At 45.6% G+C, this 12,806-nt stretch overlaps 1 protein-coding gene across 4 annotated transcripts in view; it reads right to left on the bottom strand.

The window, feature by feature from the left end:
* Window positions 1–1,020: 1,020 nt before the first annotated feature.
* The window catches only part of ARHGAP36 (Rho GTPase activating protein 36), a 31,389-nt gene continuing 19,603 nt past the window's right edge, over window positions 1,021–12,806 (bottom strand). Inside the window, exons 2-12 of one of the 4 annotated variants that reach the window (XM_054471871.1) lie at window positions 8,978–9,136; window positions 7,665–7,730; window positions 6,925–7,160; window positions 6,487–6,679; window positions 6,213–6,268; window positions 5,830–5,980; window positions 5,151–5,299; window positions 4,799–4,975; window positions 4,462–4,559; window positions 4,223–4,329; window positions 1,021–2,279 (exon numbers count right to left, since the gene is read on the bottom strand). In XM_054471871.1, coding sequence (XP_054327846.1) covers window positions 2,122–2,279; window positions 4,223–4,329; window positions 4,462–4,559; window positions 4,799–4,975; window positions 5,151–5,299; window positions 5,830–5,980; window positions 6,213–6,268; window positions 6,487–6,679; window positions 6,925–7,160; window positions 7,665–7,730; window positions 8,978–9,136 — 1,550 coding nt within the window. In that variant the 3' untranslated portion in view covers window positions 1,021–2,121. Of the gene's footprint in view, window positions 2,280–4,222; window positions 4,330–4,461; window positions 4,560–4,798; window positions 4,976–5,150; window positions 5,300–5,829; window positions 5,981–6,212; window positions 6,269–6,486; window positions 6,680–6,924; window positions 7,161–7,664; window positions 7,731–8,385; window positions 8,460–8,977; window positions 9,373–12,806 lie in introns of those variants that run through there. The other 3 variants (XM_054471868.1, XM_054471870.1, XM_054471869.1) reach the window with 3 other exon arrangements.

Here is a 12,806-nt window from a genome sequence, read left to right as displayed (position 1 = left end):
AAAGTGTTATTGTGAATGTTAAATTAAATGATGAATGTAAAGTTTTTAACAGTGTCAGACACTTTGGAAGATCTTGATACGTGTTAACTATCATGATTATTATTATTTACAAAATTTATTAGTGTAGGAGGGGACAATGCTAAGAGTCTGCAGTCTGTAAAGCTCTATGCAAGGAAATACCCTAAAGCAAAGTGTGTAAAAATAAATAACACAAACCATTCCACTTTCTAAGGCCCTGTATCTAACATGGAAAATTTCCAAGTATGTCATGAAGCCATAAGTTTTCAAGAAAGGTTGGAAGGCTTATCAGGCAGACAGCAGTATGTTCTTCCTCTGACCCTTGGAAGTTATATGTCTGCTGATGTTTCTAGGATTTTATTTTTCACTGATTCAGGGGGAACTTCTCAGTTGAAAATACCTAGTGGTCTCCTCATTTATTCCCCTCCCTTCCCCCTTAGAGGCTCTCCTCTTAAGCTTCCTTTGCTTCCCCTACTTCTCTTTCATCTCCCCTTAACCTTTTCTACTTTAACAGTAATACTTCCACCCCCTTTATTCCATTATAGCCCTTCCCCTTTATTCTATTTTACTTCCCTTTATTCCACCTCCTCCCCCATTTATTCCACATCAGCCCCTCCCCTTTATTCCATATCATCCCCTCGCCTTTATTCCACCTCACTCCACCCCCTCATTTCATGTCACTCCCCTTCCCTTTATCCCATGTCATTCCCTCTCTATTCCATGTCTCCCCCTCCCATTTATTCAACTCTATTCCCTCCCCTTTACCCCACATCACTCTATCCCCTTTTTCCCACTTCACTCCCTCCCCTTTATTCCACATCACTCCACCCCCTCATTCCTTGTCACCCCCTTCCCTTTATCCCATGTCATCTTCTTCTTTATTCTACATCACCCTGTCCTGTTTATTTCTATTCACCTCTCCTTTACCCCTTCAGCTCTCCAGTCAGAGCTTCCCAACTCACCCCCCAAATTAAAAAGAAGAAAAACACAGTAAGCCATGAATATGCTGCTGTCACAATACAGATGTTTATTAATGATTAAATGCCAGAGAAGTTTTAACAATCACAAATCTTTGAGCTCAGCAGTTGTTACCCATTAAATGATCAATTTCTATCCCTCAATACAATACATTCTTTATTCTATGGACCTTAGCAGTTGTTACCCATAATATCAGCTGTAATTTTGGATGTCATACGCAACCCATATCTGTGTGTTACCAGAGCATGTCCCACAATTTTGTACTGTCCTGTATAAAGGAATTACAGAGACGATAGTTAAGAACATTTGTAATCAAGTGACTTTACCTACTTGGAACTATGTGTCCTTACCTAACTAGCTGTTTTGCTGACAACAGGTGTAAACACAAATTGTCTTTAAAGCAGATCCAGGCAATAAAATCTAATTTTTCCTCTAACTTTGGATCCCAGAAACACTAATTAGATCCACACTTGAGGTTTCCCTGTTGGCGTGACCTGAGCAAAACTGCACAGAATTTTGGGAGAGGCCATTTGGCAAGCCATTGGTCTGAATAATTTGGAGGGGGAAATCCTAAGGTGGTGGAGTTGCTGCGGGGACACGGCTATGAGTTGGTGTGACATGATTTCGCATTAATTGTTTGTCAGCTGTCAGTAGGCTGACCTAACGTTCTAGCAAGCCTCTTGAGGGCCTTTCCAACTGAGCTCTCTGGAGGAGGGTAGGAAAGTCAGGGAAATCATGCAATCCCATTTGGGGAAGGGAAAGCATCTCAAGATTTGTGAGGTTCCCTGGGAAAGGTGTTTACCATAGATGTCACATCAATTAAAGGAAAGTCTGCAGAGAGAGAGAGAAAGCCAAGATCAGGGGTAAAAGAGAAAGGCAAGGCAGCACTGGGGAGCTTGGGCATGACACAGAAACATCTCTGCTTTTACCAGCAGAAGAGACCAAGCATCCCCAGGGAAGGGGCTGGCAGTGTGTTTGGAATTCTCATCCTGACCCGAGCATCAGGTGGAACTCCTTCTTACCTTCAGATCTTTACCTTCAACTCTCTCCTTAATGTCTCCTGTGACATCCCAGATGTACTCCCACCCTTTTCCCCTGTCTGGCACCTTATAGAAGGAAAAACATCTAAGGAAAGAAGTAGCTGACGCCAGTTTTGGCCTCCTTCTCCCGGGGCACACGGAGCAATGGGCGGTCTTGCTCCGGAATGGGAGGGTTACCCGCTCCTTCCTCATCGTCATGGGAACGGGCAGTGCCAGGAGGCAGAGCTGGCTCCTCAGAGGAACCTGAAAAATAGTAACAATGTTAACTCCTTATGTTTCTAGATCTTATACTTTGCACAGCACCCAAGGCACTAAGACCTAATTTTGAGTTTCAAATACAGTATGAGGCAAGAAGGTAGGACAGGGATGATTATCCCCATTTGACATATAAGAATACTACAGCCTGAGAGCAGAACACAGATCTCTGAAACTAGGACTACTGTGGAAACTGGGAAAAGAGCTGAGTTAGGAAAGAGAAAGAGTAAGACAGATACCCTGCGCTCAGAGGGAATGGACAATACCACCCGGGAGACAGGTAAGAGGGTGACTTCCTAATAACCACCACCACCCTACAAGTAGCCTGACTAATTTTACCAAGCAAATGAATAACAAAGCTAGAGCTGAAAGCTGACAGCACTGCATAGAAGACAGAAAGCAGGTGTTGCCCTTCAACACCTCTGGGGAGGACTTGTAGTCCATGACTTGGCCAGGCTGAGACTTGTTTTTAAGGAGAGTGGTATCTACAGGGAATGCAACACCTGCATCTTTATGAAACTGAATTGCCTTTGGATTCTGAACCTCTTTAGAGTTGAAATCTTCAGGCATTGGGACTTCTCCCACATCCATGACTTCTTCAAGATTGACAGCCAGGTCTTGTGGAGGGTCTGGAATTGTATTGAGAATGGAGACATCTTCAGTTTCTGGAGCCATAGTGGTAACTTCTTCTTCTTCAAATGCATTGGCTTGGTCTTTCTGATGATCTTGAACTTTGTTGTAAAGCTGAGCATCCTTAGGTTTTGGAGCCACATAGAGAACTGAATCTTCTTCAAGACTGGGGCTTTCTTCAGAGTCTTGGTTTCCACTAACATCAGAGGCTTCTTCATGTCCCGGAATTTCTTCAATATCTGAGGCTTCTTTGTTGTTTGGGACTCCACTCACATCTGAGGATTCTTCATGGTCTTGCATTTCATCAAAATCAGAGACATCTTCAGGGCCTGTGACTACATGGAAAGCTGGGACCTCTTCAGGGCCTGCAATTCCATTGGTCTCTGGAGCTTCTTCATGGCCTGGAATTTCTTCAATGTCTGAGACTTCCTCATCATTTGGGATTCCATCAAAATCTGAGACCTCTTCAAGACTGGGATCTTCTTCAGAGTCTGAGAGTCCATTAACCTCTGGAGATTCTTCATGATTTGGGATTTCATGTCCACCAGGGGCTTCTTCAGGGCTTGGAACCACATGAAGAGCTGAGACTTCTTCAAAATCAAGGTCTTCCTCAGAGTCTGAAACCCCATTTACCTCTGGGGCTTCATAGTCTGGGATTTCTTCAGTATTTGAGGCTTCATCATTTGGAACTTCATCAATATCTGGGACATCTTCAAGACTGCGATCTTCTTCAGAATATTGGATTTCATCATTATCTGAAGCATCTGCATGGTCTGGGATTTCATTGTTTGGGATTACATCAAGATAGGGAACTTCTGCAAGGTTAAGATTTTGGTGGTCTTCAAAATCTCCTTCTTCTAGGTCATGGTTTGGGTTTTCTCCAGAGTTCAGGATTTCTTGCACATCTGGGGCTCCTTCAAGGTCTGGGACCATACCAAAATATGGAATTTCTTCAAAGTCTGGGATCTCAATGAGTTCTGGAATTTCATTATCTGGTTCTAGCATATCTCCAAGGGGAGGAAGATCATCAAAATTTAAAGTATCATCATTATCATCATCATCATCTTCCTCATCAAGCTCTGGTATTCCTTCAAGATGTGGGCCCTGAATCTCAAAGTTATTTGGGATTTCTAGACCTTGAGCTTCCCCAAAGACTACTCCTTGATTAAGATATTCAAATACTAGCTCATCATCTTCCTCAGAGGACTCATCTTCCTCAAGGGGCTCATCTTCAGCAACGACCTGGCCTTCAAAAAGGGCCTGACCTTCAGCAAGGGACTGACCTCCAGCAGGGAACTGACCTTCATCAAAAGGCTTGCTTTGAGCAAGTACAGCAGCCCGGGCTTCAGCAGAGGTTTCCACTGGATCAGAAAGTAGTGCATCCTCTTCCATCTTTATGCGTGCACTCCTGAATGGGAAGGATTTTGAAAAAGTCAGTTTGTGCACTTGCATTACTTAATATAAAGATGGCCTGGAGTTGGAAAACCTCATAGGAGAAGGTGCTTCAGGCTAAGCGTAAACAAACCCAAAAAACACTCACTGGATCTTCCTCAAGTTCCTGCGTCTGATAAAATCAAGCGCTTCCGGGCTGGACTTCCACACACGCTTAGCAACCTGCCTCTGAATATGCGGAGGCACCTGAGGGTAGAATTAGTAACATTAGCCATCATTACACAGCACCTTTTCATTTATACTCATCTCTTTCAGGTACCCAGGACTAAAGGTACCAAGGCCAGCTAATGTGGGAGGAATTTCTAGACTGGACGATCTTGTGGCTGCCTGTTTTGGCTACCCTCAAAGATGCAGGTACAACTGTGCCTTGCCTTGTGAACAGGAGAAGGATGTGTAAAACAAGTGCATCCAAAACTTGCACCTACCTGGAAGAGGACATCCCAGTTATCAATCATGGCACGGACCACATTGACAGAAGCAACATAGTGATCAATCCCCAGTTTTGTTTTCCTGGACTCTCTCTTGCCCAACTTTCCCTTTTTCAGGAGAGCAGATCCAAACACCAAGGCCAAGTTAGTGGAAGTCATACGGTTGCCTGGGACCTAGGCAAAGGAAAGCAGAAAGTGATGACACTGAGGTAGTACTGGGAGTTGTACAAATGAATATGTCTCTTTTTATTCTTGTTTCTCTCTCTCCTCTCCATCCACCCTCTTGCTGATATACTGCCACATATGTCCCCTACTACAGTTTTCACTACTCTTTCCAAGATCTTTTTACCAACTGTCCATCAATGCCAATTGAGTCCTCGCAGTTCTCAGTGATTTTATGCAGGGCCTTCAGCAGACGCTCCAGGGTATCACTGTGGCAGGGTGGCATCAGGTAGACCAGCAATTGCAGGGCAGAAAGCTGATCCTGGGGCTTTAAAGCTAGAAGAAGGAAAACAGGGGCTGTCTCAGGGGGATAGTCTTGGCTGCAGACTGATACCAAGGGAGGTGAGATTCTGCTTGAAACTTGCTGGCAGTTATGGAGAAAGTACCCAGGCATCTTGCCTTTGCTCATTTCCAAAGCATTTGAGCTCAGGAACTCTGAAAGCAAGAAGTGCCCCCATAAAAACCAGACCTCCCCTACAGAACCTGAGTGGTTTTGTTTTTTTTTTTTTTTTTGACCTGAGAGGGCACATACATCTTCAAGAAGCTCTAGAGAAATTTCCAAGCAACAGACTTATAATGGAACATTTAGAAATACAAAGAAAGTAACCCAAATAAGTTTTCCATTAAAATTTTATTTTTAATTGACAAATAATAATTGTATATATTCTGGGGAGGTTTTTAAAATCTTCTTATGTTCATTTTGCCTTAGTTCTTCGAAGTCCTCCAGCCTGAGCTCTGTCCCTAGAACCCCTAGACCCCAGTAATATTTCCTTTCCTTGCCCTACTAGGGAGGTCAGAAGACTCACTTGCTGTCAGGAGGAATGACATGTACAGATCATCTGGCAGCAGAGAGTCCTTCATGTCACGGAAAAACTCCTTGAGGAGTGCAGCCACATCATGCACATTCTGATTGTCATCCAGCACTACATCCAGACCTTGATCAAATTCTTCACGGAGCTAGGAAAAGGAGAAGACAGGGACTGTCTGCCTGGCCCACCACAGCTCCATCTTGGTCATTCCTTCAACAGGTTCCAGGATTCAGTGGAGGTAGCTGGCAATATGGTGGGCCTGGGGGCTACAAAGAAGAACCTGCTCCTCCCCCCACCAGGTAGTCAGGTCTATGGGGGAACCCCACCTCCTCCTGCTCTTTCTTATTGGAGGAACAAACATGTAAACATAGACAATTTACCTGACGCACTCTCTGCACGGAGTATTCAAGGGTAAAAATCCCCACTGCGCTTAAGCCTGAAAGAAAAGACCAGGGGATGCTAAGCATCTCTGAATCCCTTTCCCAAGGCATTTCCCTTCTCCCCCCACCCCCTACTGCATCCCGACCTCCACTGGGTGTCAGGGGAATGTTATCCAAGCCCTTCATCCTCGACCTCTTTTCTCCCCCCATTTCCAGAACATCCCTCCTTTCCCTTTGCTTCCTTCCTTGATTTACCCATTTGCAGCTCCCTTACCATGTTTTTCAATGAATTGGCAGCAAGCCTCAACAACCTGGGGGATTTGTTTCGCAATCGGATTGAGACTCATCTTCCTTTTGGATCCCAGAAGTCGTTGGCCAATTGGAAAGGAAATTTTTGAAAGCTGCAGGGTCTGCAGCAGCAGGGCTCCGTCTTCCAGCTCAGCCAGGCTATCCACAGACACTGCACCCTGTGGAGAAATCCAGATTATCTTAAAATGGGAAATAAAGAGGGTCAATTAGGACCTTCCTGAGTACTGTATGTATGACATTCAGAACAAGTTACATTCCCTTTGTGGCAAGCCAAGGACACCACTTCAACATATTGTGTTCAGCTGCCCCCTGCCTCTGAGGGCACAGGCCTTGACCCTCCGGCCTCACATTCCTGCATACCTCAGGAGAGGCCCCTGCCTGAAACCTGGAGGGTTTAACTCACTCGACGCCCACGGCGAGTGAACTCCCGGGGCAAAGTGGGCTCATTCCGCCTGCGACTGAAAAAGCGCCGGATGCGGCCAAACACCCTTTGCACCACGTTTCCCCGACGACGGCCCGCAGCCTGACCGGTGGCTTCTTCAACCTGCATCGCAGCTGTCAGTTCAAGATGCTTGCGGCGGGTAAACTCGTTCACCAGGACCTCTTCCAGGCGAATGCCAAATGTCTTGAGAGATACAGCTGGGGAGCCACGGAGAGAAAGAATGAGAAACGTCAAAGCCTCGCAGAGCTTAAATCAGGAGGAAGCAGGGACTGTAGCACTCCTCCCAGCAACCACCCGCAGCCAACCCCACCTCTCCAGAACCGCAGCGCCCCTCCCTGGGGAGCTAGCCAAAAAGACCCCGCAGTGGTTTGGCGAAAGGACTCAGCTCCACTCAACCACCCCGACGAGGCTCGAGGTCCCTGCCTTAAATTTTCCCTGGGGGTGACTACCTTGAAGCAAAGAGGGCGATTTCTTCCGGTTGATCTGTGTGGGGTGAGTCCACCAGGAAGGTCTGAGAGGACCGCCCCAAGCACCTATAGCTACTGCGCCATTTCCTGATATCACCCCCTGTGGGGTTTGGGAGCTGAGGAGAGTGTCTCCTGGGACAGTGGACGCCACCCAGTCTCCAATAGCCAGGGCCACACTACACAGGGGGTTAGCATTCTATTTCTTTTCTAAAGAAAATATAAGAGCCCCCTCACCCCTCTGTTGTCCTCTCAAAATCAGAAACCACTTATCCAAGGTGTTCGGACGGTCAATAGATTGAGCTACAGAAAGAGAAAAAGAAAAGATACACTTACAAATAGGACTTAATAAGTGACTAAAACATCCCAATACACTGATCTGCAGCAGGGGGAGGGGGTGGCAGAGAGGCGAGCTCTGTCCAGCGGGCGAAAAGTAATTTGCTTTCTATGAGCCTCAGTTTCCCCACCTAGCAACAACGACAAGCCTATCTCACTCTTATCAGACTCCAAGAATTTAACCAAACCAGACAATCTAATGCGCCGCGCGCGCACCGCGCATCTTGCTACGCACCCGTAGTCGCTCAATACAACACTTAAAACATAAATTCCGGGGCTCTGAAGCCCCCAGATCACGCAACAGGAGAGGGGAGGGAGGGGCTCTCCTGCAGCGCCACCGCGGGTGAGGGTCGCCAAGTTACTGCGGGCGCACTCGCACCAGGTTGCCGTCGGCTCCCTGCGCTGCGGTAGGAGAAGCGGCGACACCTGGCTGTCCCCGCACTCCGAATCTGGCATCAGTGGCTGCCAGCGGGGGCTCCTCGCCCTTTGCTTCACTCAATTCAAGCGGCGTTCGCGGTGCGCGCCTAGCGAAGCTGCCACCCCCAGCACTTTCCAATACCTCTGGGGCGCGCCTAGGTCCGCGCTACCCGCCTGGGCTCCGCTGCCAAATCCGCGCGCTTACCCCTGAGATTCCCTGGTGCGCTCGAACCTCGTCCTGCGCCGCGTCCTGCTCGCTCCCCGGCAGCCAGCTGAGGTGGGCAGCGCTCGAGGCGCACCTCCTGCCGCCGCCCCCGCGCCCGCACCGCCCTCCCGCTCACCGCCCGGCTAGGAGCGTCTCTCTCTCTCACGCACTGTCTTGCTATCTCCCTCTACTCTCTGTCTCTCGACCGCGCTGTCTCTATCTCTCCCATTTCTCTCCAGAGTGTCCCTCTGCGCTTCCGTCTCGCTCTGCCCTATTCTCGCACCGCACCTGGTGCGTCTGTCTCTTCACCGGCCCTCTGTCCACTTGTCTGTCCCTGACATCTGCCCGTCTGTCTTACTGCCCCTTCAACCCCCAGCCTTCGACCAAACTCAACTAATTTTTACCTCTTCTGCAATTCAACAAACAGCCTTCAACTCCGGCTTCTTCAGTTCCCCAGACGCCAGGAGAACTGACCAAGTCCGAGATCAGGCGTGAGCCCCTCCCACCCTGCCAGACCCCTAATCCGCCCCGTCCTGCCCGGAGGGTCCACTCTCCCGAAGGCGAGGATGCCACAATCCGGGGTACAGCTTACCTCTGTCAGGTTTGAATTCGGAGAGGAAATGTCTGGCCACGAGTTCGTGGTAAGCAGTCTCTTGCAGCTTCAGACGCTCCAGCTCGGAGAGGCTGTGTATTGATACCATCTTCGTCCTGCGGTCGGGGTTGTGTCCTGGGGCTCCTCCCAAGACACTCACTAAAAAAATGAAGGCGGACAACAACAGCAAAGGGGGCATGATTCTGGGGCACAGTGCCCTTGCTGCCTTCAGAAAAGGAATGCAGCCACCCATTCTGGAATCTGATGATTATCAAGGCTGCATCATCCAATTGTCACTGGACCTGGTGGAGAGAACTATGGGGGTGGGGGTAGAGGGGGAGGGAAAACTGGGAGGCGGCTTCACCCTCAAGCAGAGCAGCCTCTGGTTGTTTTTGCTAAAAAAGAAAAAAAAATCCAACTTCAAAAATTCAGCCCTTAACAGATAGTCCAGGAAAAAGAAAACCTAATTAGAAAAAAAAAAAAAAAGTACAAAGAGAGAAAACAAGAAGAAAAAATAAAAGAGAAAAACATTTTTTAACAAAAGCACTTTGAAACAAAAATAATATTTTCCATTAATTAATTAATTAATTAGAGCGTTTTTAGAGGTTTTTTTTTTTTTTTCTTTCCATGATGATACTCGATGCTGGCCAGGTTGGATAAAAAGGGGACTTTCATCTAGGTTAGGAGAGCTGCAAATTCATACAAGTCCAGAAAACAAAATGAACACATGGGTCTAGAGCCAAAAATCGTCCCCAGGCCCTTTGACCTAGTAACTCCCCTTCTAGGAATCTATCCTAATAAAATCTTCCTACAGACAGGGAGAAGCATATCCACATAAACCATAATAGTAACAAAAAAAGGGGAAAAAAGCTAGCCCAGCAATGATATTAGTTATATAAATTTTGTAATGGCCACAGTATGGAAAAATTTTGCAATCATTAAAGTTATATTTACAAAGAGTTTTTTAACAACAAATACAAAACACAAAATTGTATTAATTTTGATTGCAACTATGTGAAGAAAAACATGCTTAAAAGACTGAAGGAAATGCACCCAAATGCTAACAGCATTTGCATTAACTGGTGAGATTTTGTTTGCCTGTTGCCTTTTCTCTATTTACCAAACATTGTACAACTTCATTATATTACTTTTTCATAAAAAAATCATTTGTACCAAAACCAACAAACATCATTTCCAGACCATTTCTAGTGAGACTCCTTAAACAGAATTGGTGATCAAAGTGGAGTTTGTCTTAGTGTAATGGTAAAACCTATTTTATATGTGCCTTCTCCATGATGCCCACTATCTTATACTACTTCCAGACTACAAAGCATCCCCCGTGGGGTATGCCCCTACACCTCACACAGCATCCTTTCCCGCACATTTTCTATTACTCATTTGTTCATTCATTCATTCATTCATTAAAGAAAAAAAACCACCTGTATTAATTGCCCACTTTGTGCCAGGCGCTAAAGATTCAAAGGATGAGCAAGGTAAGCAAGGTAATACTATTTCTTTTTTTTTTTTTTAAAGATTTAACAGTGCATTGAAGGAGATACACAAGTTAGCAACAATTTACAAAACCTTGTGATGTTAGACCTCCAAGATATAAAAAAAGTATTGTGAGAGCATAAAGGAGAAAACATCTAAGTCTGCCTGGAGACAGAGGAGGGGAGCATCCAGAGAGAACAGCTTGTGCAAAGGAAAAGAGATGGGAGAGAGGTTGTCATATTCTTGAAGCTGTATAAAGGGATTGGAAGGAGATAAATCTGGATGGGCAGGGATGAGATCATGGATGGCCCTATAAGCCAGCTTAAAGAGTCGGACTTTTTCCTGAAGGCAATAGGGCTTTAGGCAGGGAGTGAAAGAGTCAGGGTTGCACCTTGGAAAAATCACAGAAAGCCATGAAAAAGCTGTTTTGGGTAGAGAGCTGGAAGTAGGTAGATGAGCCAAGAGGCAAGGGATATTGACACAAGTCAGTGTCATTAGGGCTGGAGTAGGGGATGAATCTCATGGATGGAACTGACAGGGCTTAGGGAACATCTTTAATTGCAATGGAAAGAAAACAACTTAGGATAGCTCCCAAGTTTACGGTTTGGGTAAATATGGCTGGTTCCTGATAGAGAAGATAATTCAGGAGATGGGGAACTAAACCTTTTGCCAAGAAAGGAAGTAGTTACATACAACTTTACTGAATGTCTCTTTCCCATGGAATCTACAATAACACTCCATATATGATTTGGGGGGTGGGGAGCTTAAATTTCAAAGATCAGGCAATGCAGCTTTGGCAGAGAAAAGTTAAGTAACGGTTTGTCATGCAATAATCTAAATAGATGAGCTATCTTCTGTCCAAAAACAAACAAACAAACAAACAAACAAATAAACCATACCTTGAATTTTGTCTCCAAAACTCTTTTGCCCACTTCCCTTAATAGCCAGGATCACAGATGTCAGAAATAGGTGCAGTAAGAGAAAAGATGAGGAGTTTTCCTATGGCTTTTGAACTAAGCCAAGAGGAAAACACCTAGCATAGATATTAAACCTTCAATCTGCAAAGCTCCATCCCCTGGACCCAAAGTGAACACCTAACCCCAACCACCAAACTGCAACTTGCAAAGTGACCATTTTAACCAAAGGCACAGGCATTTAACTACAGTTCCAGACTAAGCCTCTAGCAATCCCCCATTCAAAATAGCAGGTCCAGAGTCTATTAGTCTAGGGTCTCATTCTGAGACACGCAGCCTAGCTCTGGCTTAATTTCTCTAACATTACTCCCTTCTCCCCTTTCCCCAATCCAGACATCTTTTGTACCTGTTTTGGAGTTTCAGTTATTTCTTCTTATTGAAGCTTACCAGATCTGATCATCCAAAGAGCAGAGCTGGTTTTTTCACCCAAAAATAAGATGAAAATCAGTCCCTTCTCTCCCCCAAATATAAGGTAAGAACAAACAGTAAAATCCCCAATCAACAACAGCCCCAAAAGGAGAGAGAGAGAAAAGCCTTTGAGAGATGAGTCAGCCTAGATGCTTACAATTCCGAAGGAAATCAAAGGCCTTAGAATAAACCGTTTGTCATTGCCTCCCTGCTCCAGCACACAGGGCTAAACTTAAGAGCAGTTATATGCTGCAGTTCTAACAGAAAATTTGGCATTGCCTTACTTGCTTTCAACCTTCTCAAGGTGCCAGTAGCATGCAATACAGAAGCAGATTTAGGAAGACCAATGTCCCCAGACAAGAAGCAGATGGGTGGGGTGGGGAGGGGGAATGAGTAGGCAGGCTTTTGCACTATGAGAGAGGCACATAACAGGATCTTGAGATTTGAATACTCATCCTCAGGCCTGACATTTCAAGCTGAACACAAAAGGAGGCTCCCTACAGGAAAGAGGTGCCAAGAGACCTCTCTTGCTCCAAAGTGTTTTCCCCTTACCCCTTCAGTATACCGTGGCACTAGCCTGAAGAGACCATGAGATTCAAAAGGAAGATGAAAGCAAACCAGCTCAGTTTTAGTCTAGAATTCAAAACATTTGCAGAAACACTATCTTTAGACAAATACTTTTACTGGTGTTAGAGCCAAATATAACTGAGTTCAAAGCCAGCCTCTAGATTTCTTAGCTGTGTGATCTTAAGAAAGTCAGTTGAATTCTCTGAGTCTCAGTGGCCTTCTCTATAAAATGGTGAAATGACACAGTATCCATTTCAGTGGTTGTCTGAGAGTTGAATGAATAATATTATGTGTGATATTTAGCATTGGTTTTTAATAAACATGTTAATGTTGAAGGTTCTTTGCAGAGGGCCGGAGTTTACAAAAAAAATCATGTTTCAAAAGTAATT

Source organism: Pongo pygmaeus, chromosome X (assembly GCF_028885625.2).
Source record: "Pongo pygmaeus isolate AG05252 chromosome X, NHGRI_mPonPyg2-v2.0_pri, whole genome shotgun sequence".
In the NCBI taxonomy this organism is placed as follows: domain Eukaryota; kingdom Metazoa; phylum Chordata; class Mammalia; order Primates; family Hominidae; genus Pongo; species Pongo pygmaeus.
The sequence above is the reverse complement of the archived record's forward strand: the minus strand, read 5'-3'. Positions and strand labels throughout refer to the sequence as shown.